At 39.2% G+C, this 26,810-nt stretch overlaps 1 protein-coding gene across 7 annotated transcripts in view; it reads left to right on the forward strand.

The window, feature by feature from the left end:
- Positions 1-26,810, forward strand: part of LOC127422761 (proteasome activator complex subunit 4B-like) — a 55,328-nt gene that overhangs the window by 10,220 nt on the left and 18,298 nt on the right. For 3 of the 7 annotated variants that reach the window (XM_051666494.1, XM_051666487.1, XM_051666488.1), the window contains 32 exons: positions 213-362; positions 503-566; positions 721-795; positions 874-1,209; positions 2,573-2,838; positions 4,869-5,055; positions 5,514-5,603; positions 5,700-5,764; positions 5,862-6,012; positions 6,408-6,506; positions 6,584-6,653; positions 6,739-6,806; positions 12,986-13,201; positions 13,735-13,892; positions 14,366-14,461; positions 14,556-14,611; positions 14,767-14,823; positions 14,918-14,973; positions 15,135-15,233; positions 15,325-15,387; positions 15,494-15,589; positions 15,688-15,819; positions 15,922-16,131; positions 16,705-16,841; positions 16,939-16,992; positions 17,097-17,226; positions 20,215-20,296; positions 20,444-20,597; positions 20,688-20,754; positions 23,297-23,422; positions 24,065-24,217; positions 24,328-24,432. In XM_051666494.1, coding sequence (XP_051522454.1) covers positions 213-362; positions 503-566; positions 721-795; positions 874-1,209; positions 2,573-2,838; positions 4,869-5,055; positions 5,514-5,603; positions 5,700-5,764; positions 5,862-6,012; positions 6,408-6,506; positions 6,584-6,653; positions 6,739-6,806; positions 12,986-13,201; positions 13,735-13,892; positions 14,366-14,461; positions 14,556-14,611; positions 14,767-14,823; positions 14,918-14,973; positions 15,135-15,233; positions 15,325-15,387; positions 15,494-15,589; positions 15,688-15,819; positions 15,922-16,131; positions 16,705-16,841; positions 16,939-16,992; positions 17,097-17,226; positions 20,215-20,296; positions 20,444-20,597; positions 20,688-20,754; positions 23,297-23,422; positions 24,065-24,217; positions 24,328-24,432 — 3,868 coding nt within the window. The remainder of the gene's footprint in view (positions 1-212; positions 363-502; positions 567-720; positions 796-873; positions 1,210-2,572; positions 2,839-4,868; positions 5,056-5,513; positions 5,604-5,699; positions 5,765-5,861; positions 6,013-6,407; positions 6,507-6,583; positions 6,654-6,738; positions 6,807-12,985; positions 13,202-13,734; positions 13,893-14,365; positions 14,462-14,555; positions 14,612-14,766; positions 14,824-14,917; positions 14,974-15,134; positions 15,234-15,324; positions 15,388-15,493; positions 15,590-15,687; positions 15,820-15,921; positions 16,132-16,704; positions 16,842-16,938; positions 16,993-17,096; positions 17,227-20,214; positions 20,297-20,443; positions 20,598-20,687; positions 20,755-23,296; positions 23,423-24,064; positions 24,218-24,327; positions 24,433-26,810) is intronic. The other 4 variants (XM_051666490.1, XM_051666491.1, XM_051666493.1 and 1 more) reach the window with 2 other exon arrangements.

Consider the following 26,810-nt stretch of genomic DNA (forward strand, 5'->3'; position numbering starts at 1 on the left):
CCTTCAGCTTTCACACTGAAGCAATTACAGCTCTCTTAACACACTGTACTGTTGACTGTTTTGTTGATTTAACAGCCATTTTCCCCTTGACTTTGTTTTGCGAGAGCTCATGTAACAAAATAAGCATCCATGGCTTTTAGAAAATGGCATGTCATACAATGTCATAATGTTTGTCTGCGTTTGTTTGTGTGTGCGTGTGTGTGTGCGCGTAGTTATTTCCCTGAGTCTGCCACACAGGAGATGCTCGATGAGTGGCGGCCGTTACTGTGTCCATTTGATGTCACTATGCAGAAGGCCTTCAGCTACTTTGAGCTGTTTCTGCCCACCATTATGCCCCCAGAACAGCACCACAAAGGCTTCAAGTAAGACCCTGTTATGCAACCCAAAAATGAAAGTGGGTTTCAATATATAGTCAAATATTTCTCATTATCCCTCTAAGTTTGATACATTGATTTATTGCAAGGTAACAAGAAGGTAACAGAAGGATTTATGCATATTTCAGGTTATGGTTTGATGAACTGATGGATCTCTGGGTCTCAGTGCAAAACTTACCTGCTTGGGAGGGTGTAAGTACTTTTCTCGTATGATGTTGCTGTGTCACTTATTTATTATTGGTTTATTATTGTCATTCTTGCATTTCATTAATTCACAGTTTGAAACTATTAGATTTGTTAAGCCAATGTGCTTTACTGTTCTCTGAACTGTTGTTTCCTCTCACAGAATCTAGTGAATCTTTTTGCACGTCTGGCTAATGACAACATTGGCTATGTGAACTGGAATCCATACATTCCCAAGGTACTGTTCTGTGCTTGTACTGATGATTTAAAGACTTTTTGTTGTCAGAGCATGTTTTGATCTCTTGTTTTGCCTCAGATCTTCACCAGGATCCTGCGTAGTTTCAATCTCCCTGTTGGCACCAGCCAAATGGTAGTTCCCAGGTACTTGACCAACTCCTATGATATTGGTCATGTAGTCCTCTGGATTTCTTCTATGCTTGTAAGTATTATAAGTCACACTCCTATTAAAGCTTCATTATTATTCATAAGGTTGCATTTGTTTACAGATGTATTTGTATCTGTATTTTTTTTAAATAATATTCTTCAATATCTCTATCAGGGCGGCCTACAGAATCAGGCCCAGGAACAGCTTAATGGACTCTTCAGCAGCATAGCATCCTTCTACCATCCCTCCAACAATGGACGCTGGCTGGTAAGATATAAAATGGTGCCATGTGTAATGTCACATTGCCATAGCTCTTTTGTAATGATTTATACTGTAGTAAATGCTCCTCTCACTTTTACTTAAATTAATATTCCAAGTTCAATACAAGTTAAGCTCAGTCGACAGCATTTATGGCATAATGTTGATTACCACAAAAATACATTTTGACTCGTCCCTCCTTTAAATAAAGCAAAAATCTGGGTTAACGTGAGGCACTTACAATGGAAGTAAATGGGGACCAATTTTTAAACGTTAAAATACTTACTTTTTCAAAAGTATAGCCACAAGACCATGACGATGTAATGTCAACAAACCCTACAACACTAAAATGAATTAATGTAAGTGCTTTTATAAAATTATAAGCTTTACATTTCTGCCTATTTAAACCCTCAAAATTGGCCCCATTTACTTCGATTGCAAGTACCTCACTGTAACCTCGATTTGTGCTGCTGCTTTTGTTTTTTTTGGTTTTTTTTTAAGAAAAGGAGGGATGATTTGAAATGTATTTTTCTGGTAATCAGCATTATGCCACAAATGCTGTCGATTGAGCTTAACTTGTATTGAACCTGGAATATTCCTTTAACTAATTTACAGTTCAAACAAGTTGCTTGATAAATGTATGGCTGTCCTTTTTAATGTGGGCAAAGTTTGTGGTCTGCGATGAGGCCCCTCAATGTCCACCCCACTCCTCAAATGTATTCTAGAACTGTATGTCACGTGCTGTCAGCTGAGGTTTAAGTTTGCATGTCATGACACTTTCAGTAGGCTATATGCAGTGAACAGATGGTCCTCTGGTAGAGGGACTCCTTGTGTCATTCTGGCTACTGAAACACCAGTGACAGCTTTCCAGTTATCTGCATACTTACTTACACTCATGACAGAGTATCATACCATATCACACTCATGACCATACAGTATCATGAGGGTAGTTTGCATAGTTCATTATTTAATTTGGATTTGCAATATAGCCTTTGAAACCACATGCTATTCAAGAGTTTTGATGTAAGAAGAAAGATCTGCTGCACAATATCAACAACTCTTGTAACTCTTAAAATTGCAAAGTCATTTTTTTCTATAATCTGTAATATCACATTAGAAATTTGATCTGTTCTCATTGCCATTTTGCTGTGGGTAGTGCACAAGCCATGGTGTTACACATCCCATATCTTCATCTGTCTAATAAACAAGGCGAAAAAGCTCAGAAATAAGACAATTTCCATCAAAGTAATACTCATTTCCCAAGTTTGCACATATCTATATATGTAACCAAATATTGATATCTCACTGTCTTTCTGGGATATCTGGGCCTATCAGATCTTAATAACTCTCTCTCTCATGTTTTATTCTCCAGATGAAGCTGATGAAGCTCCTGCAGCGTCTCCCTGCCAGCGTGGTTCGACGGCTGCATCGGGAGCGCTATAAGAAACCCTGCTGGATAACACCGGTTCCTGCCAGTCACAAACTCACTGACCAGGATGTGACGGACTTTGTGGAAAGCATGAAGCAGCCAGTGCTGATGGCCATGTTCAGCAAAACAGGCAGCATGGATGCAGCCCAGGCCCTGCAGAACCTTGCACTGATGAGGCCAGAGTTGGTCATCCCACCTGTGCTGGAGAAGTGAGTGTGTTGGGCTACTGGATGTTTAGGGCTTCTCCCTGATAGCTCTTTAATGGTCTATTCTTGCACATTTATTATTACATTTTCACACATATTTCCACCTACACTATATTGCCAAAAGTATTCGCTCACCCATCCAAATAATTGAATTCAGGTGTTCCAATCACTTCCATGGCCACAGGTGTATAAAATGAAGCACCTAGGCATGCAGACTGCTTCTACAAACATTTGTGAAAGAATGGGCCGCTCTCAGGAGCTCAGTGAATTCCAGCGTGGTACTGTGATAGGATGCCACCTGTGCAACAAGTCCAGTGGTGAAATTTCCTCGCTACTAAATATTCCACAGTCAACTGTCAGTGGTATTATAACAAAGTGGAAGCGATTGGGAATGACAGCAACTCAGCCACGAAGTGGTAGGCCACGTAAAATGACAGAGCGGGGTCAGCGGATGCTGAGGCGCATAGTGCGTAGAGGTCGCCAACTTTCTGCAGAGTCAATCGCTACAGACCTCCAAAGTTCATGTGGCCTTCAGATTAGCTCAAGAACAGTGCGTAGAGAGCTTCATGGAATGGGTTTCCATGGCCGAGCAGCTGCATCCAAGCCATACATCACCAAGTGCAATGCAAAGCATCGGATGCAGTGGTGTAAAGCACGCCGCCACTGGACTCTAGAGCAGTGGAGACGCATTCTCTGGAGTGACGAATCACGCTTCTCCATCCGGCAATCTGATGGACGAGTCTGGGTTTGGCGGTTGCCAGGAGAACGGTACTTGTCTGACTGCATTGTGCCAACTGTGAAGTTTGGTGGAGGAGGGATTATGGTGTGGGGTTGTTTTTCAGGAGCTGGGCTTGGCCCCTTAGTTCCAGTGAAAGGAACTCTGAATGCTTCAGCATACCAAGAGATTTTGGACAATTCCATGCTCCCAACTTTGTGGGAACAGTTTGGGGATGGCCCCTTCCTGTTCCAACATGACTGCGCACCAGTGCACAAAGCAAGGTCCATAAAGACATGGATGAGCGAGTTTGGTGTGGAAGAACTTGACTGGCCTGCACAGAGTCCTGACCTCAACCCAATAGAGCACCTTTGGGATAAATTTGAGCGAAGACTGTGAGCCAGGCCTTCTCGTCCAACATCAGTGTCTGACCTCACAAATGCGCTTCTGGAAGAATGGTCAAAAATTCCCATAAACACACTCCTAAACCTTGTGGAAAGCCTTCCCATAATAGTTGAAGCTGTTATAGCTGCAAAGGTGGGCCGACATCATATTAAACCCTATGGATTAAGAATGGGATGTCACTTAAGTTCATATGTGTCTAAAGGCAGGTGAGCGAATACTTTTGGCAATATAGTGTATATATATATTTAGGCAAATCTTTTTTGTGTGTGTTTGTGTTATTTAATGTATGATATCACTGTATTTTATGTTACATTACTGTAGCATTAATTTAAATAAATCTTGTAAACTAGTCAGCACTGCTGCAATGGAGTTTCAGATATAGCTGTTGAGGGAGTCACAGTAAATTTGGCACCTCCCTCTTTTCTTACTGCTGTCATTCACCTCTCTTAATTTCTCCTGTTTTGAAAAGTACCGTAGTGGATTTGTTCTGTTGGAGAACAAGAGAGTTCTACAATAAAAAAATGTATATTCTCCCATTTACCTCTAATCACCAGCAGTACCATTTACCTTGCTATAGTTTACTTCAACTTCCAAGCCTGGAAATGTTTTTAAAGGGTCAATTATTTGATTGATAACTGAATAAAACTTTAAATTTGCTTATTTGTACAGTATTCAAATAGTTTAGAATGAATTGCAGTTTAAAATAAAAAAAATTGTTTTTGTCTTAATGCTTTTATAGCCCATATAGTGGCTTCTTCTATTCACTGTCAGGGTTTACAATTCTAATCTCTGTAAATAGGCTTTGCAAGCAGTCTTCTTAGAATACAGTGTAAAGTAGGAGCCTGACTGTTCCCAAAGGAGGAACAAGCTGGCAGTCACTGGGTGTAATGTGTGATTGTGCTGCCCCCTGCAGGACGTATCCTGCTATGGAGACACTGACGGAGCCACACCAGCTTACTGCCACTCTCAGCTGCATGATTGGCATGGCACGCAGTCTTCTCAGCGGCGGCCGGCATTATCCAGAAGGGCCTGCGCACGTCCTTCCCTTGCTTATGCGAGCACTGCCTGGTGTTGACCCCAATGACTTCAGCAAATGCATGGTGGGTAAATTGTGACATGAACTCTCAAGGATTGTGTTCTTAAAACTATCACTAATGTCACTAAGTGGAATTGCAAAAATAATCTCTATTTTTTTAAACATGTTTGACAAACCCCATCAACAAACAATAGAACCCTGGGCAAAACACATGGCAGTAGTTGAGCCAGTGATGCTGTGTTGGTCTGGTTGGGATGCTCAAAAAGCAAGAACAACGTTTTGATCCTGTCAAAGAGCCACATTGTTTACCCTTTTTGGGGAAATAAATCTACATATGGCTTAATGTTTAAAAAGCATATTTCATAGAATGCATATGAAGCTGGTTTAGGAAAATGTATTTTAACATTTGAATTTTTTTTTATAATTGTAAAATATGTAGAGACCAAGTTTTTAATCTTCCCGTGGCAATCTTTGTGTTTGACCGAAAGAAAAAAAATGGTATCCTTTATTTATTTATTTTAGATCACGTTCCAGTTCATTGCTACTTTCGCTACTCTAGTGCCTTTAGTGGACTGTTCATCAGCCCTCCATGAGAAGAATGACTTGACAGAGGTGAGGCACTGTAGATTTAACATAAATGTTTTTTGTTTTTGTTTTTGGTCTCATGTGATTAAACCAACTGTAATTCTTTTTTTTTTTTTTTTGTAGATAGAAAGAGAGTTGTGTTCAGCTTCTGCAGAGTTTGAGGACTTTGTTCTACAGTTTATGGACAGGTGAGGCATGTTGTCAGATGTGTGTTTGAAAAATGTCTAGTACAAAATAAACAACACTATGTTGTTGGTTTATGCCCTGTTTTGTGTGTGTCTGTAGGTGTTTTGCATTGATTGACAGCAGCACACTGGAGCAGACACGCGAGGAGACTGAGACGGAGAAGATGACTCATTTAGAGAGCCTAGTGGAGCTGGGCCTTTCATCCACCTTCAGCACCATTCTGACACAGTGCTCCATGGAGATCTTTAAGGTCTTACATATGATCACAATTGCATTCTATTCCACTTTTAAGGGTTCTCTGTGTCACTTTCTAGTTTTTACACCAGTGTTTCCTATAAGATTTTAACATATTTGACATTTTTCTTGGAAAAACAATACCATTTACTTGAGTCAGACATAATAACCTTCAGGTGATAAGTGATTGAGTAATCAAAGCCGATTCAGTGAGAAAGGGAGTGGTCTGACTGATTTGCCATTTTGGTGTGACTGATTCATTAATAAGAACCACACTAATGGAGCGATTCATTCACAAGTTGGACAGCACATTTCTCTTTATTATCTCAGCTCTTAACTAGTAGTTGGAAACACTCTCACACACACAAACAGTCTGATATCAGGCAGTCTTTGCTCTGGTTCTGTCTATAGGTGGCTCTCGAGAAAGTCTTCAACTTTGCCACCACTAACATCTTTGAGACTCGAGTTGCAGGCAGAATGGTGGCAGACATGTGCAGAGCGGCTGCTAAGGTAATCCTATTCCCACACACACACACACACACCTGTAAATCTGCATTGACTCAACTCTCCTCTCTGCTTTTTTACAGTGTCACCCTGCTGAGTCTCTCAGACTGTTTGTACCACACTGCTGCTACGCCATTACTCACCTTACTGCCAGTACGTACATGAAAATAAATGACAATGTCATCTTCGGTGTGTGAGTATGTGTCTACTTTATTCAAAGTGAGCTTATGTGTTTCAGATGAGGATGTTTCGAATGAGGAAGAGCTGGATAAAGAACTGCTATGGAACCTTCAGCTGCTGTCTGAGGTGAACACAACACTAGCACTGCATAAAGGCGCTCTATCACTCTGATCAAGATTTTCCACTGAAGATTCTAAAGTGATGTTCCAAAACCAAGAAAGCCAACTATCTAAGCAACATTATAGGCATTATAGGTGTGCTTGTGACGCAAAGGTTGTTAAAAAAAGTAGCCGTTAAAAGCAAGATACCTTCTTTTGACTGAAATCTGTACTTTGCAGGTAGCGAAATCCCAGAGTTTAATGTGATGGGATTGCCCAAATCTTTGATCTAAGATGGTGGACAGAGCCAAGGGAAATGTTGATTTAAAAATATAAGCTTGTTTTATTCAATACTGAAAAGTATTGAAAGAAAATCAATACTTAATTACAAATGAACTATTTAAAAACAGCATATTTGCGCAACATATTTGTTTAGTACTTATTTAAGTATTGATTTATTATCTTAGCGACATTCTAATGTCAGCCTTATAAACTGGAATCAACAGGTGTCTCGTACTTTATGCAGGCAGCTTTTACTGAGTTGCTGCCTATGTAGGGGGTTTCAAATCAGTTACTTTCCTTCCCTTCGTAGTGCTAGGGTCGTCTCCTTGGGCAAGAGAGAACAACCCTCAAGCCCCCCCTGCAAGGGTTACAGCAAAAAGATTTTTCCATCACTCTGTAAAGACCTGGTGCATAATAGATCCTTATTATCCCATTTCCGTTATAAGAATTAAGGAAAAGGACAACTCGTTTGCCATGAGTTGCGACCCGTGTCGGTGGAGGAAGAGATCCTTGTCCCTGAGAAATGTGGTTTGCTGCGGCTCCCACTATTTCAACACGGTACTTCGGCTCCTACTTCACCTAGGTGGGAGGTTGGAATGGCTCGATCCAATCAATCGGCTGGCCAAGACATGCCCTGGGAATATTCTGTGATAGCTGAACATCAAATATCTCTCAGATTCCCAGTAGGCATTGACCCTTAGCCAATCAAGTAAATTGAGCAACTTGTTGCTCATTTTGCTTGAGTATATCATCTCTGTATCCCTGATGCATAATCTGCGGGAGATCCATGGCGCTGTGCATCCCTTACTTTTGGGCTTCAAGGTGGGTGGGGAGCAGAGATAACGAAACTATAAACCCAAAACATGGCTACAAAACACACCTCAAAAAAAGTTTCTTGGACCTGGATAACGACAGTACCTCAGAAAATAGATGTGCTCTTGTGCCGAGTAATGATGTCTGGCCATAATTCATCATCATTGAAGTTGCTGCTCCAGATTCTTTAATCATCACGCTTTCCCCTTTTGCTGTACAAAAAGGTATTGCTGGAATAGCGGGAACAGAAAAGGAAGTGAAAAAACTACGATCTGGACAGATTCTTGTGGAATGCAGTAAAAAGGCCAATGCTGAAAATCTACTACATGCCAGCATGTTAGCTGGAGTTCAAATAAAGACATCTCCTCATCCAACTTTGAACTACAGTAAAGGAGTAATCCAAACTAGAGAGTTGGATGATGTGGATGAAGAAGAAATAACACATGAGCTCAAGACCCAAGGAGTAATGAACATAAAAAGAATAATAATCAAGAGAGAAGAGCAAACGACTAAAACTGGTATGTACATCCTCACCTTTAATAAACTGCTAATCCCAGATAAACTTCGAATTGGATACTTAAGTGTTCCAGTGGACTTATTTGTACCCAACCCTCTGCGGTGTTTCAACTGTCAAAAGTACGGCCATGGATTTAATGGCTGCAACAACAAACATACCTGTTGTAACTGTGGGGAGGTAGGCCACGACAAAGGGAGCTGTGGAAAAACCATCAACATTTTGTAATTGCTCAGGTGACCATTCAGCTGCATCAGAACAGTGTCCCATGTGGATCAAAGAAAAGGAAATACAGAAGATCAGGTGTACTAAGAGAATCAGTTACCTCAAAGTGTAGAAAATGGTGGATGTCGTCCCTGTTTTTACGTTGAATAAAACTTTTGCCTCTGTTGCAAAAAAAAGCTGTGAGAACAATAGACTGCCAGACAGATATCACTTGGATGCATAAAGACAAACCCCAAACCGTTAACCATAGTAATATTCCCCCAAAGATGAAGAACACAGGAACACAGAGCGAAACTCTTCTAAATGACATTCACTCCAGTCAGAGCTTAATAACAGGAAACCAAAAGGCAAATAAAAACAACGGTAAGGCAAGTTCTTCACAGTCAAAAGTATCCCAAGACAAAACCTCAAAGACAAAACAAACAAAAGATGTGGAAATGAAAGAGAATGAACCAAGAATACTGTCCCTATTCTCCCTGATAGGTAATGGAAAATTCTATCATTCAATGGAACTGTCGTGGTATCAGGACAAATTTTATGGAGCTGCAGCTTCTAACTGTAATTATTAACCCTCTAGCCATATGTCTTCAAGAAACACAATTACCACCAGATGGTACTCTCTCATTTAAAAATGTTACATGTTTTAACACTTTCGGTCCCAATGAAAAGTGGGTTTCCGGTGGTACAACCATTTTAATAAGAAAAGATGTGATCCATAGTCATATAAATATTAATAGCAACCTACAGGCAACAGCAGTACGCCTGACTTTTCAGAAAACCATTACAGTCGTCTCTGTCTACATTCCTCCAAATTTAAACTTGACACACATGGACCTAGATCACCTTATCGCTCAGCTCCCATCTCCTTTTATTCTCATGGGAGATTTTAATAGTCATAACACTTTGTGGGGCAGTAATCACTGTAACACAAAAAGAAAGAAGATTGAAGATTTTATAGATAACCACACCTTATGTCTTTTAAATAATGGATTGAATACCTGTCTAGGACATGGAACGTACTCTGCAATCAACCTAACAATTGGTGAGCCTGAATTATTTTTAGACCTATCATGGAAAGTTTGGCATGACCTCTGTGGAAGTGACCATTTCCCAATCATTGTAACCATCAAAGGCAGAGAGGAAGAAACATGTGTACAAGGATGGCAAATTAAAAAAGCATATTGGTATCAATTTCAAACCCTCTGTCATGAAAAACTGACACGATTTCCAGAAGACAGCCCAGATGCTATGCAGAATTTCACTAAAACGCTCATATATATGGCTAATGATACAGTCCCAAGAACATCTTTAAATATAAAACATAGACAACTTCCATGGTTTGATGATACATGTAAAGAAGCTATAAAAGAGAGGAAAAAAAAACTGAAAGACTGTTCTTCAGACATCCATCAACTGAAAATCTTATCAAACTCGATGAGTAGAGCATGAGCAAGAAGAATTATAAATTAAGTAAACAAGGAAAGCTGGAGAAGATTTGTTTCCAGCATGACAACAAGTACTCAAAATATGGAACCTGATACGGAAAATGAAGGGAAAAAAAAAACGGTCCTCAAATACAACACATCAAACAGCATGGCACACTCTTGACTTCAAAACAAGAAATTGCATTCTTTCTAGTAAAAACTTTCGAAAACAATTCATCTATTGAGAACTGCCTTCCTGCTTTTCGAACTTTTCTTGCTCAAGAAAAAGAAAAGATTAACTTTGGCTCCAGTAACACAGAGCCATACAACCAACCTTTTTCTATGGAAGAACTACAGCGAGCCATTAAAAAATCCCACGACACAGCTGTTGGACCGGATAAAATCCACTATCAATTTTTAAAGAATCTACCCCACCTTTCCCTGAAAATGCTCCTTAGAATTTTTAACTCCATCTGGATTTTGGGAAAAATCCCATCCGCCTGGCATGAAGCAGAAATAATACCTATTCCAAAGCCAGGAAAAGACCATAACGACCCCATAAACTACCGCCATATAACTTTAACTAGTTGTTTATGCAAAACAATGGAGAGGATGGTCAATGATTGCCTGGTCTGGATACTGGAATCTAAACACCACATAAGTAATGCCCAATGTGGTTTCAGGAAAGTTCGAAGCACTACAGATCACCTTATTTGCCTTGCAAGCTATATTCTTGACGCCTTTACCAGAAAAGGACACGTTGTAGCTGTCTTCTTTGATTTGGAGAAAGCCTATGACATGACATGGAAACATGGCATTTTAAAGGATCTGTACCAGATGAATTGTAGAGGTCGACTGCCAATCTTCACTGAAAGTTTTTTTTTATTGAACAGACTTTTTAGAGTTAAAATAGCAAACACCTTGTCTAACCTACATAAACAAGGACTTGGAGTACCTCAAGGAAGTATCCTATCAGTGACCCTTTTCAGTATTAAAATAAATAGCATTGCAAAAGTCATTGGTTCTGATGTCCTCTGTAGTTTATATGTAGATGATATCTGCATTTGCTACAAGAGCAAGTACATGAATACTATCGAGCGAAATATCCAATTGAAGATAAACAATATGCACTCCTAGTCAACACAGAACAGTTTCAAGTTCTCACAAACAAAAACCATCTGTATGCATTTCTGTTGGCTTCGTTTGCTACACAATGAACCAGAGCTGTTTATGGACGGAGTCCCCATTAAAGTTGTTAAAGAGAACAGGTGTCTTGGTATCACTTTTGACAACAAACTGTCTTTTATTCCTCACATTAAATCACTAAAAAAGAAATGTTTTAAAGCTATGAATGTTTTAAAGGTTTTATCCAAAACCAAATGGGGAGCAGACAGCTCAACTCTCATAAACTTGTACAGAACCATGGTACGCTCAAAGCTGGACTATGGAAGTATCATTTATGGATCAGCTAGGAAGTCATACATATGACTTTTGAACACTGTACACCAAGGTATACGACTAGCTTTGGGAGCCTACAGAACATCACCAATCCAAAGTCTCTATGCGGAAGCCAATGAACCTTCCTTGGAAATCAGACACCTAAAGCTGGCCTTACAATATGCAACCAAACTTAAAACAAATAAAGAATACCCAGCCTATTCAGCAGTTTTCCCACTTCAGCATTCAACAATATATAAAAAAAATCAAGTTTCATTCATCCATTTGGCCTATGTATAAAAACCCATCTGGAGAATCTGAAAGTGGATCTAAACAGTTTGGAACAGACACATTTCCGCAAAATTCCTCCATGGGATCTCAAAAAGCCTAAAATCTATCTGGATTTAACAAGGAACCAAAAATCCAAAACGCATCTGAATGATTTCCATCAACAATTTCTGGACATAAGAGCAGTATACCCACAACATATCCCAATATACACAGATGGATCTAAATCTGGAAATTAAGTGGCAGCAGCTTTTGCAACAAACCAACTGTGTCAGGGTATCCGCATCCCTGACCAAAGTTCAGTTTTCACTGCAGAGGCAAACGCTCTACTACTGGCACTGAAGTTTATTGAGACTGCTCCACAAAAACCTTTTTTAATAATAACTTATTCAAAATCATGTCTTGAAGCATTGGAAGCTACTAAAACTGATCAACCAACAATCGTGAAGGTTTTAATCAAACTGTCAGCTCTTGAAGCAAAGCGTTTTAATATTTTTTTTCTGCTGGGTACCTGGACACTCAGGAATCTCCGGTAATGAACAAGCAGACAGAGCCGCCAGAGAAGCACTATGTACTGAACTAGTAAAATGCCCTACACCTTCCACAGATGTGAAACCAACTCTGAATGTATATATAAAAAACAAATGTCAGTTGGAGTGGGATCGATGTTTAAACAACAAATTACGGGAAATAAATCTTGTTGTTGGAACAAGATATGTGTTCTCTCTTAATAATCGCTGGGATCAGGTAATTTATACACAATGCAAGATAGGACATACAAGACTCACACACCAAAATGTATTCACCAAAATGCTCATCTTGTCAGAACCCACTATCCATTAAACATAATTTACTGGACTGTCATACCTCTACACATCTGAGGAACCTGTATTATTCAGTTGATACTTTTGAAAAGGTTTTTAATCAAGTGAATCCAAATTTAGTTTTAAGGTTTTTAGGAAAAATGAATCTTAAACACCTTATTTAACTCTATTTTTAAATAACTAAACCTGGCTCCTGCCATGAATATAGCCATAGAAGCTGGCATGGCATAAAAAATGAAAGAAAGAAACAAACAAACAAATCAGTCACTAATGAGGTTCCAGTTTGGTTGGGTGATGTTTGCCTGTGTATGACCGTAGACTGCAAGGCAGCTCACTATGCTTGGAACTGAGCTTATTTGTTGTGTAGCTTACATCGCCACCCCCTTTTGCTGATCCACAGGTGACTCGTGTGGATGGAGAAAAGCTCCTCCCATACCGCACACAGCTGGTGCAGATTCTGCAGCTGACCCTGCGGCTGCGTTGTAAGCAGGGCTACACTCTGGCCTGCAACCTGCTGCACCACATCCTGCGCTCCACAGCACTCACCTACCCCACCGACTACTGCAGTGTGCCTGGCGGCTTCAGAAGATCGCTGCAAGAGTACCTGCCAATAAAGGTACTGCCCATGTGTGTAAAGATCAGTGTATAAACCAGTTCATTGGTCCTGTTCTGATTGAGCCACAGACAGCAGAAAAAAACAATGCTAAATGCAAATAATCAAATTTAACATGGTGCTAGGCAAAAAGGCAAAATAAACAGGCTTATCAACTTATAAAAGCTTTCTTATGCAGCCTAAATAATTGTAATAATTTTGCATATTGTTGGGCCTATGTAGTTCATGGTAATATTAATACAAATATTAATACATTTCAGTGTTTGACTTTAAGGACATTTTTGTTTACTTCTGTACGTTAAACAATTTTGGTACTGTGTTGGGTCACCACCTAATGTCCAATGTAAAATCTGGGTTCTTAAGCAAAACCAGTTGAGAGCCACTGGTATTAACAATACGTTAACAATCTGACAGTCTTTTTTTAGAGACAGTTTATTAGACCATTGTTAATTGTATGAGTCTTTGATGTAACCTCATGCATTTTCTTTTCCTTTCTCATGCGTTCTCTTTTCCTCCCACCTTGGGTCTCTCCACAGGACTGGGGTCGTCCAGGGGACCTGTGGAACCTGGAGATCCAGTGGCATGTGCCCAGTGCAGAGGAGACTGCTTTCGTGTTCTACATTCTAGATTTGTTGCTGCAGCCAGAGCTCCAGCGCCTGCAGATATATGCAAAGGGAGAGCAGGACATGAGCAGGTCAGAGGTCAAAAGTTAATGCTGAAGCTAAAAGGTTTTAATGGAGACTGAGCTATGTAAATTTAATGACATATTCATGAAAGAATTATTCAGGCACTAAATTGACATCTCCCAATATTTGATAACATTGAAGTTCTTAATGGATAATAAAGTGACAGTAGCATCATTCAGGGTTGCTTGAATGTTTTTCCCTGACTCAAGTTGTGGTTGACAGAGTTGAAATGTTTTTGCTAGGTAACAATTTATTTTAGAGTGTTTGTGTTACTATTATTAATTATATTAGTAATATAGTAATAACAAGCAGCTCCACAAAATAATTACACAGGACATATATATATATATATATATATATATATATATAAAGTTAATTAGTATTTCTTAGTAATTACTTGTGTAAATATTGAGTAAATTTGACACTGCGAAATAAAATGTGACCTTTTGCTAATGTTGTCCCATTTCTGCTCTTTAATCAGAGATGATGTTCTTCAGAGTCTATGTATAGTCCAGCACTGTTTGTTGGGAGCTGGCAGCATGCTCCCCCCTCTTGATGGACCCACAGTCACCGGCCTGTAAGTGTTAAAACCCACTGAGTATGAATTAAAGTGTATGCATTCTTTTCGTTTCAGTATGATATGATCTTTTTGTTTGGTCTCTTCTGTGTAGTGTACCCAGCATGGTTAGTCTGGAGGAATCAAAGCTGTACATTGGGGTTGACTATGGTAAGCCATAAATGAGGAAGTTCAGTGTGAAACTATGCTTATGAAACCTGTTGTTGATGTGATGAATGAGCAGTTTGTGACATATGTTGTATTATAGTCATAGAGAATAGGATGTCAGTCTCTCAGTAACACATTGCTGATTTTTTTTTCCACAGATGAGTCCAGAGAGAACTACCGTGAGGCCATCTGCAAAGTGATGAGACAATTGCTTCGTGAGTGCTCCTTATTTAAAACCCAAAACTCACTTAAACTACATTACTCATAACTCTTAAGGCAGATTTACCACCATCTAATTATTTTCTATAGATTACATTCTTGAACGGTCAGAGGATGACACCAAATCCCTCTTCTCCATTATCAAGGTAAGTGTTTGCAGTAGATTGTAGTAGTGTGAGCAAAAATAAATGGATCGTTGGTCATTAAGGTCTCAAGTGTGTGTGTGTGTATATATAATATATATATATATATAATGTATATATTATCATTTTTAGATCATGGCTGACAGTTGTTTTATCTCACTCAGATCATCAGTGACTTGATGCACTTCAAAGGATCCCACAAACACGAGTTTGACTCTCATTGGAAGAGTTTCACACTAGTGAAGAAGTCTATGGAGAACCGGGTGAGAAGTTGAATCTGTGAAATCCCCTTGAATCACAGTGACGTTTTAAATTTGAAATGGATAATTTTCACATGAATTTTGTTCTCTCCAGCTTCATGGGAAGAAACAGCACATTCGAGCGCTTCTTATTGACAGAGTTCTTCTTCAGCATGAGGTATGAGCTTACGCTAATAAACTGGAACAGTTGAATTGCATTTAATAGATATGTTTTTATAGCTTTGAAATTTTTTTAAAGAAAAATTTCTGCTCTCCACTTTTAGATGCGCAAGTTGTTATTAGAAGGTTGTGAATACAAGACTGTTCATCAGGACCTGCTGAGGGACCTTCTGCGTCTCTCCACCAGCACCTACAGCCAGGTTTGATTACAAATCCATCATCCTACCTCTGGGTTAAAACAATTCCCCCCTTATTTTTTAAAAACGTCTAAATATTTAGACCATTTTTGGCCCTTTAGGTTCGCAGCAAGGCCCAAAATGTGTTGTTCACAGCGCTGGGGACCTATAACTTCTGCTGCAGAGACATTACTCCACTTGTCCTGGAGCTGTTGGAGCCCACACGGACTGATGTCACCCAGCAACAGTTCAAGGTAAATGGCAGCCAACTATTTACTTTTTACATTTAACCTGCTGTACTAGTGTATTCATTTTATTGCTTGAATGCCATTGTTTGATATCCTCTTCTTGTATAGGGGGCACTGTACTGCTTGCTTGGGAACCATTCTGGAGTGTGTCTTGCTAACCTACATGACTGGGACTGCATTGCTCAGACGTGGCCGGCCATAGTGCACTCTGGCCTCAGTTCAGCAATGTCTCTGGAGAAACCATCCATTGTCAGACTTTTCGATGACCTCGCAGACAAAGTCCATCGGCAATACGAGACCATCGGCATTGATTTCACTGTGAGAAACTTGTGTTTAAGTTGTAGACAATGGGATTGTGCAGCTGTAATGTATAATTTAGTGTTTCTGATGACACCTATCCTAGATGTACTGAGGAGGGATGTGCAAAACGTATTTAAAAATCGACTAGTGTGTATGCTACCTGATCAACTAGTCCTATGGGAGCCCTGTGTATTTAGGCTGGTTTTTGTGTTCACCTGACTTCGATAAGACAGTTTTTTAATGGGCAAAAACAGAATGCAGGGGTCTCGAGACACAAGGTTTTTATAAGTTTAACTAACACAATACTAGTGGTGTGATGCTAAACAAACAGCATCATGTGTGACACAATGACCAAAGACTATAAAGGGGATCATTTTACAGATGCAACCTTTCAGAGAGGGTTGTTTCCTACAAACTGTCTAAAAACTACAGCATGGCCAGCTGTCAGCATGCTAATTACAGAGCCACTAAAAATATCAAAACTTAATATATATTGTACATATGGTGTAAATCAGCAACAATCAAGTGTTATCAGATAACATTCACAAATATGAATGCCCATCCTCACGTATATTTTGGATGAATCTGTAGGTACCTGAGAGTGCTGCGTTACTGGGCCGGAGCATCACAGAATCAGGCCAACCCACTCCACACATGGGCACCCCCACAGATCAGGAGCTGGATCAGGGACTGGCACTTCAAAAAGACAAAAACCAGGAGGCAGAGCAGTGAGTGCTAACCACACACACACAATATTTATTTGCTCTAAAGCCATCCACAAATTCAACATGGTGTAGTAAATATTTGCTGTGTTTCCTCTTTCAGGAAATATGAAAAGCTTGTGAGAGATCTGTTGGAATGTCTTGATGACAGGGACTTGTAAGTATACAATAGATGTTTAAAAGTGCTACACAGTGAAGTTCCAAAAGTAGACACAAAAAAGCATCACTCATTTGTAAATATGTTATAATGCGTGTCCTCAGGCCTTGGAAGTTTGAGCACATTGCTATTGGTTTTCTGTCTCTACTGCTAAGAGATGACCATCCTCTCCCTGCCCCTGCTGTGCTCCTCTTTGTACAGAGCCTCAACCATGATGCACTTGTCGTTCGCAAGGTATGTGTCCATGCTAGTATCTTCTACTTAACCCTTTAAGCCTTTACCCTTTGGGCCCGCTGAGAAAAAAATATTAATAACTACTGTCTTGACCAACACAAAATAGGTATCATTTTAAAGCTTACGAGCTATACTTTACAATGCATGTAGGCATTATGACCAAAACTGAATAAGTGCTTTGAAATTTGCAGACAAATCAGAAGTGTTCCGTTTTGATAATTTATTAATAATTTTGCACTGCACATTTTATTGTAATCTATAACAACGTCAAACTGATCAAATAGCCATGTGTCATATGTCGTTGGAAAGCTCTCAAAGAGTAGAGTACAACAATCGCTGCATCCAGAGGTGGAAGTCATCCAAATATGAGCAGAGAGGATCGTTCAGTCTAATTATATCTGGCCACCAGGATATGGCGCCAAGTACGTGATAGAGACTCAATGATGGCTCAAATGACACAGAATGGAACTTAATGAGATCTTGTTACTCATGCCTGCATGCTTTCGAGAGAGAGTATGCCTTTGGTCATTGTCGTGGAAGTAGTTCGTATGTACAGTTATTATGTTTTATTTGTTTGGAGAGGCTTTTGTATACTTGGAGATTTTTTTGGACACTAGGAGAAATTATTTTTGTAATGCTATAACTGTTACTTTTTCATATCAACACAAATTTTACTCAGTTACAGGTGAGTCTTCCGGAGCTACCTTATTTACACCTTGAGATATGTAATGTAAAATCAGACAAATCAGTTAAAAAGTAAATTTTTGTCAAGTTTTTTTTTTTGGCTGAGAGTCTCAGAATCTATCATAATCTACAGTTGAAGTCAGAAGTTTACATACACCTTAGCCAAATACATTTAAACTCAGTTTTTCACAATTCCTGACATTTAACTGTAGAAAACATTCCCTGTCTTAGGTCAGTTAGGATCACTACTTTATTTTAAGAATGTGAAATCTCAGAATAATAGTAGAGAGAATGAATTATTTCAGCTTTTATATCTTTCATCACATTCCCAGTGGGTCAGAAGTTTACATACACTTTGTTAGTATTTGGTAGCATTGCCTTTAAATTGTTTAACTTGGGTCAGCCTTCCACAAGCTTCTCACAATAACTTGCTGGAATTTTGGCCCATTCCTCCAGACAGGACTGTTGTAACTGAGTCAGGTTTGGAGGCCTCCTTGCTCGCACACGCTTTTTCAGTTCTGCCCACAAATGTTCCATCGGATTGAGGTCAGGGCTTTGTGATGGCCACTCCAATACCTTGACTTTGTTGTCCTTAAGCCATTTTGCCACAACTTTGGAGGTACGCTTGGGGTCATTGTCCATTTGGAAGACCCATTTGCGACTGAGCTTTAACTTCCTGGCTGATGTCTTGAGATGTTGCTTCAGTTTATCCACATAATTTTCCTTCCTCATGATGCCATCTATGTTGTGAAGTGCACTAGTCCCTCCTGCAGCAAAGCACCCCTACAACATGATGCTGCCACCCCCATGCTTCACGGTTGGGATGGTGTTCCTAGGCTTGCAAACCTCACCCTTTTTCCTCCAAACATAACGATGGCCATTATGGCCAAACAGTTCAATTTTTTGTTTCATCAGACCAGAGGACATTTCTCCAAAAAGTAAGATCTTTGTCCCCATGTGCACTTGCAAACTGTAGTCTGGCTTTTTTATGGTGGTTTTGGAGCAGTGGCTTCTTCCTTGCTAAACAGCCTTTCAGGTTATGTCGATATACAATTCGTTTTACTGTGGATATAGATACTTGTCTACCTGTTTCCTCCAGCATCTTCACAAGGTCCTTTGCTGTTGTTCTGGGATTGATTTGCACTTTTCGCACCAAACTATGTTCATCTCTAAGAGACAGAATGTGTCTCCTTCCTGAGCAGTATGATGGCTGTGTGGTCCCATGGTGTTTATACTTGTGTACTGTTATTTGTACAGATGAACGTGGTTGGAAATTGTGTTTGGAAATTGTTCCCAAGGATGAACCAGACTTGTGGAGGTCCACAATTATTTCTTTTGATTTTCCCATGATGTCAAGCAAAGAGACACTGAGTTTGAAGTAGAATACATCCACAGGTACATCTCCAAATGACGTCAATTAGCCTATCAGAAGCTAATTGGTTAATTGCCTAAAGGCTTGGCATCATTTTTTTGAATTTTCCAAGCTGCTTAAAGGCACAGTTAACTTCGTGTATGTAAACATCTGACCCACAGGAATTGTGATATAGTCAGTTAAAAGTGAAACAATCTGTCTGTAAACAATTGTTGGAAAAATTACTTGTGTCATGCACAAAGTAGATTAACAAAACTATAGTTTGCTAATATGAAAATCTGTGTAGTGGTTAAAAAAATAATTTTAATGACTTTAACCTTAATGTATGTTAACTTCTGACTTCAACTGTACATGCTGTACATAATGTTGTTGGTCATCTCTATGCACTTGGCCTGTTATGGTTAAAATAGGGCTGTCAGTTTTATGTGCTTATTTTGTACGGTTCATTATATAAAAACAATTTGCGCAATTAATCATGCTCACTGACTGATAAATTCCGTAATAAGGAATTTTCCCCCCATCTGAGTAATTCAAGCTCAAAATACCAGCTTTGTTTTGGCAAATCCGCAGTCAGCACAGCCTCTGAGCAGATGAAGCAGTTTACACAGGATTCGTTCTTGCTTTGAAAACAGCTAGATGGAGTGCAACAGAATGGAAGATAATGCAATAATAGTTGTATGTTCCATGATCAAAAAACAATATATTGACTTTAAAAGTCTTTTTTTTTTTTTTTTTAATGTCTATTCAATGCTTTTATCTGCCATAATGAAATGTCTTGAAATTATTTCATTTGGGGTATTTTCTGAGCAAATATTGATGTATTCTATTAATTGGATGCATAAAATGGCACATCATGTAATTAATTCATTTGGCAGCCCTAGTTTAAAAATATTGTATTTATTAATGGGTTCTGCTTCCAACACTTCCTGTAGATGGCGATCGCCGCTGTGGCAGGCATACTGAAACAGCTGAAAAGACCGCGCAAGAAAGTACCCATTAATCCCTGCAATATAAGTGAGTAAGCATTGCTGTGCAAACAAATAAATACTAAAATGAAATGAAGAAACCATTAAATTACTTCACATCCATCTGTTGGTCCATCTGTTGTTTAAGGTTTCAGTATCTGTGGAAGGAACTAATTACACATGTGGTGTGTTGCAGGTGGGGTAACTGAGCCGGAGGGACTGGTGGCAGGAGACAGGCCAGGGAACGACTGGCTGCAGTACCACGACGACAGCCTGCCTCGCACCCAGCAAGACTGGGACAGTTACTGCTTTGTAGAAAAGACACATTGGGGCTACTACTGTTGGCCAAAGTGAAAACTCTCAGCCGCTGATCACTGGATGATTCAATCTTCATCTGTCATTATGTCCTCTTTTCTCATGCTCTGTTTCTTTGTTTATAGAAAATTGATAATTTATGCCCCACAAGAGGAGCAGCCCAAGGATCTTGCCCCTGAGAACATGAGTGAGGTATGGTTGCTCTGGATGGACAGAAGTAATCTTAAATGGATAGTTCACCCATAAATGAAATTCTCTCATCATTTATTCACCCTCATGCCATCATAAATGTGTATGACTTACTTTCAACTGCTGAACACAAAGATTTTTAGAAGAATATCTCAGCTCTGTTGGTCTTCACAATGCAAGTGAATGGGTACCAACATTTTGAAGCTCCAAAAGCACATAAAGGCAGCATAAAAGTAATCCTTATGACTCCAGTGGCTAAATTGATGTCTTCACATCCAAAGCTGAGATAGTCAAACACATTTGGCATGATTTGAGGGTGAGAAAATGATGAGGGAATTTTGCTTTTTGGGTGAACTATCCCTTTAAGTACTTGACTTGGCTTCAAAATATTAAATTTTTTAATATTGTGATTGGTTTCGATAGCGTTTTGGACAGTACCTTGCAGTCTGATTAATTAAAAGTTGGGACAGCAACTGTACATGGACACTGTAAACTGGCTTGCAGTCTAGGGCAGTAATGGTGCATAAGACTGTTTGGAAGTAACCTACACACAGAACATGTTCCTGCTTTAAGAAAAAAAAGGGAATGTAGTAGAATGTAGATGCCTTAAGATGAATTTAAAAAAATTTAACTGTTTTTAACTTGGTGTAAGACATTGGAAAAAAAAAACAGCAAGACCTGATGCTGCGGCCGTCTGTCTGACTCATATGTACATAGACCTGCAAAAAAAGAAAAGCGCTGATGAAACTAGATCTGTCGTCACTCATCCCACCCAAAGTTCTTGAGTACTTGGCTGATTTAGTTGTCATCTATTCGAGCAGTCAAAATTATCTCGACTGTAATGTGCTTCTGATCTCACAGTTCTCAACTATAATGCACTTCTTATTTAGATAAATTGCTGGTAATCTACTGCCTAACTTGACACCACTTATACAGGTGCATCTCAATAAATTAGAATGTCGTGGAAAAGTTCATTTATTTCAGTACTTCAACTCAAATTGTGAAACTTGTGTATTAAATAAATTCAGTGCACACAGACTGAAGTAGTTTAAGTCTTTGGTTCTTTTAATTGTGATGATTTTGGCTCACATTTAACAAAAACCCATCAATTCACTATCTCAAAAAATTAGAATACATCATAAGACCAATAAAAAAAACATTTTTAGTGAATTGTTGGCCTTCTGGAAAGTATGTTCATTTACTGTATATGTACTCAATACTTGGTAGGGGCTCCTTTTGCTTTAATTACTGCCTCAATTCGGCGTGGCATGGAGGTGATCAGTTTGTGGCACTGCTGAGGTGGTATGGAAGCCCAGGTTTCTTTGACAGTGGCCTTCAGCTCATCTGCATTTTTTGGTCTCTTGTTTCTCATTTTCCTCTTGACAATACCACCATAGATTCTCTATGGGGTTCAAGTCTGGTGAGTTTGCTGGCCAGTCAAGCACACCAACACCATGGTCATTTAACCAACTTTTGGTGCTTTTGGCAGTGTGGGCAGGTGCCAAATCCTGCTGGAAAATGAAATCAGCATCTTTAAAAAGCTGGTCAGCAGAAGGAAGCATGAAGTGCTCCAAAATTTCTTGGTAAACGGGTGCAGTGACTTTGGTTTTCAAAAAACACAATGGACCAACACCAGCAGATGACATTGCACCCCAAATCATCACAGACTGTGGAAACTTAACACTGGACTTCAAGCAACTTGGGCTATGAGCTTCTCCACCCTTCCTCCAGACTCTAGGACCTTGGTTTCCAAATGAAATACAAAACTTGCTCTCATCTGAAAAGAGGACTTTGGAACACTGGGCAACAGTCCAGTTCTTCTTCTCCTTAGCCCAGGTAAGACGCCTCTGACATTGTCTGTGGTTCAGGAGTGGCTTAACAAGAGGAATACGACAACTGTAGCCAAATTCCTTGACACGTCTGTGTGTGGTGGCTCTTGATGCCTTGACCCCAGCCTCAGTCCATTCCTTGTGAAGTTCACCCAAATTCTTGAATCGATTTTGCTGGACAATCATAAGGCTGCGGTTCTCTCGGTTGGTTGTGCATCTTTTTCTTCCACGCTTTTTCCTTCCACTCAACTTTCTGTTAACATGCTTGGATACAGCACTCTGTGAACAGCCAGCTTCTTTGGCAATGAATGTTTGTGGCTTACCCTCCTTGTGAAGGGTGTCAATGATTGTCTTCTGGACAACTGTCAGATCAGCAGTCTTCCCCATGATTGTGTAGCCTAGTGAACCAAACTGAGAGACCATTTTGAAGGCTCAGGAAACCTTTGCAGGTGTTTTGAGTTGATTAGCTGATTGGCATGTCAAAATATTCTAATTTTTTGAGATAGTGAATTGGTGGGTTTTTGTTAAATGTGAGCCAAAATCATCACAATTAAAAGAACCAAAGACTTAAACTACTTCAGTCTGTGTGCATTGAATTTATTTAATACACGAGTTTCACAATTTGAGTTGAATTACTGAAATAAATGAACTTTTTCACGACATTCTAATTTATTGAGATGCACCTGTACAACTACTGAATGTTAATTTTCCTACAGAGGGAGCGCATAATCTATGACCATTTCACAGACCCCATGTTCATCAATCAGCTCATCGAGTTCTTGTCTCTCGAGGACCGAAAGGGCAAAGACAAGTTCAATCCTCGTCGCTTCTGTCTCTTCAAGGTACCCTCATACTAAGGCAATTATCATGTACAAGTGTAGTTACATTATCTTTAAAAACAAAATTGTTCTGCAGTAGGTTAGAATAAAGAGATAATACACATAAACTGATTAAACATCACTGTTCTGATCACAATATTGACACATTAAATTTAACTATTATAATCTACTACTGTATTGATAGAATCATAAATATGTTGAATTTCCTTGATGTAAGCTGTAGAAATATAGCTTAGATTTGCATAAATAATTCTGTGAAGGAAAAACACATTCATATGTTGCAAAGGATGTAATAAATCCCCCATAGTTCTTATGGATCCTTTTTGGATCCTCAGTGGAGTTAAAACATTTAAATATGGTGTTTATTGGCTCATTATTATCCTGTTTATATTCTCAGATTTCATCATTTCTTTTCAGCAGTTTTTGTGCTATTATTCCAAATTAACAGAACATGCAGTATGTGAGGATGCATTTAATAAATGATTTGTGAAGGGCACTAAAAATAGTTTACTAAAAATCCCAGCCACATATACTGCTGCACATCTCTGCATTTTAACCAGCTCATAAACCTGCCTCGCACACTTGAGATAAGTGTAAATTTTTGGCAGAATACAGATGGCTTGCTTTCTCATTCCATATCCACAGGGACTTTTCCGGAACTACAGTGATGCCTTCCTGCCTGCTCTAAAGCCTCATATGGAGCGGCTGGCAGATGACTCTCATGAGAGCACCCAGCGCTGTGTGGCTGAGATCATTGCAGGTCTGGTTAGAGGCAGCAAGCACTGGAGCTTCAGCAAGGTGAGCACCCCTGCTGCAAGCCTGAGGGATACATGCGTATTATGGAGCCCCTGAGATGTTTAACCACATTCATGTCTAAAATTATCTCTCTCTCTCTCTCTCTCACTTAGGTGGAAGCACTATGGCAGTTCTTGATTCCTTTGATGCGAACAGCATTGTCCAACATCACTGTTGAAACCTACGCTGACTGGGGAACCTGTGTGGCAACTGCATGTGTATGTTCTCACAGATTTTTACTCCGTTTAAGGGATAGTTCACCTAAAAATCAACTACTCACTATCTAGTGTCAGGGTTCCCACATGTCCTGGAAAACCTGAAATTTTGCAATGCAGTTTTCCAGTCATGGAAATGTCCTGGAAAATTAGAAAAATACCTCAATGTCCTGGAAAATATTTTAGTATAATAGAACTCTTTGACTGTGTTGCTAACAAGGTTTTTGTTACATGCACAAAAACATGGTAACGACTCGGAATAGGAGTCAAATACACATTCATATCGCTGTCACTGCAGGCGGTTGCACATTATGAAACCATGTCAACGGTTGACTGTCATGGATGAATCCCTGTCACGTACATTCTCTGCTCATTTGCTGTCATCTGTGCTTTGCTCCAACAAAAGAGTTTAAGTATTGATACAGTACAAAATAAGATTTTTCCGTTCCAACATTGCTGTTATGTTAACCAAAAAACATTTGAGTTATAAACTTAAGACAATGATGAAGGTCGGACCACTGTTTTCTTTTTTTTTTTTTTTTTTTACTAATTTACACCCTGAATTGGTAGCATGGTTATTTGGCCTTTACATCTCGAGATGTGGATCCATTTTCGCTAATTCAACAATCAGGGTCTGCTTATACCGCGATTACCACATGTAGTATGCGGAAAACACATACGGAATCACAGAATCTAGTCATAAAAATGGCATTAGATATAAAAAGCAGAATATCATTGAATATGACATATTTGGACAAAAATGTATGTTTGAATGCACAGTTCAAACAAATGTAGTGCTGTCAGTCAAATTTTTAATTGCGATTTAATCAATTTTTTTTTGTAGTTAATTGTGATTAATCGCAGATTTTGAAAATGCTGGAAACAAAATATGTATCCAAATAATGCTTTATTAACATTTTCCAAATAGAGCCTTCAATAGTATAAAGATAGAAATGCACTGAAATAGCACCAGTTCATGTAACATTAAATGTTTCCCAAAGTGTAAGTGCTTGTTTGACTAATTGAAAGAACTTGTCTCCCCATAGGTTGCATATTCATTGCAATGCACATTAAATCTCTGAAATTCTCATCCTCCACAGTATTAATCTGGACAATACGAAATCAAGCTTAACACAAATAAAGAAAATCAGGCCTATCCAGCAGTGTTTTCACCTCAACTTTCAATAATGTATGAAAAAAAAAAAAAACAAGTTACATCTGCCCATTTGGTCTACACATTAAACCTCATCAACAAACTCACTTTTGCAAAATTCCTCCGTGGGACCTCAGAAAACCAAAACACCTTCTGGATTTAACTAGAAACAAAAGTCAAAAACTCATCCAAATGATTATCACCAACAACTTCTGGATATTAGACAAATGTTCCCATTACATATTCCACTTTATACAGGTGAACCTAAATCTGTGTCTGCGGCTTTTGCATCAAATCAACTACATCAGGGTATACGTATTCCTGACCAAAGCTTAATTTTCACTGCAGCGGCCAATGCTGTACTGTTGGCACTGAAGTTCATTGAGACTGCACAACAACAGGATTTTTTTTTTTTTATTATTTCTGATTCAAAATCATGTCTTTAAACACTAGAATCTATTAAAACTGATCACCCAACAATTGTGAAAATTCTAATCAAATTGTCATTCCTTGAAGCTCAAAATTGTAACATCATCTTCTGCTGGGTACCTGGCCACTGTGGAATCTCTGGAAAGGAGCAAGCAGATAATGCTGCCAAAGAAGCATTAACTTCAGAGCTCAAATAATGCTGAATACCTTCCACAGATCTGAAACCATTCATAAATTTGTATGTCAAAAGCAAGTGGCAATCAGAATGGGGTCAGTGCTTAAACAAATTACATGAAATAAATCCTGCTGTTTGGGCAAGAAGTTTCTTCTCTTTTAATAACCGCTGGGACCAAGTCACTTATACACGATGTCGGATAGGCCACTCAAGACTCACACACACATTTTTACTATCAGGGAAATATGTGAAGCTGGCCACTCATACACTGAAAAGACCTCATCATGATCATCATGTGCACTCTTGTGTGTGTGTGTGAGATGACAGAGAGCAGAGCACTCTGAAGTGCACAGCACATAAAGTCTTTATATGTATGTCATTAAATCACATCTTTATGGGCAAGACAGGGTTTAATAATCACACTGGACCATGTTGCGAAATCCTTATCTGGAGGTGAGAAACTACCATCAAAAACAAGCATAAAAGCTTGATTTAAATGGACGCATGTATTTTTGCTTAAATATTACAGTGGTTGAGCATATAAAATGTCCTGGAAAATTGTGCTTTGAAAAGAGTGGGAACCCTGTGTGTTCCAAGGAAGAAAATCATATGGTTTGGACCAGC

The sequence above is a fragment of the Myxocyprinus asiaticus genome, chromosome 32 (genome assembly GCF_019703515.2).
Source record: "Myxocyprinus asiaticus isolate MX2 ecotype Aquarium Trade chromosome 32, UBuf_Myxa_2, whole genome shotgun sequence".
Classification (NCBI taxonomy): domain Eukaryota; kingdom Metazoa; phylum Chordata; class Actinopteri; order Cypriniformes; family Catostomidae; genus Myxocyprinus; species Myxocyprinus asiaticus.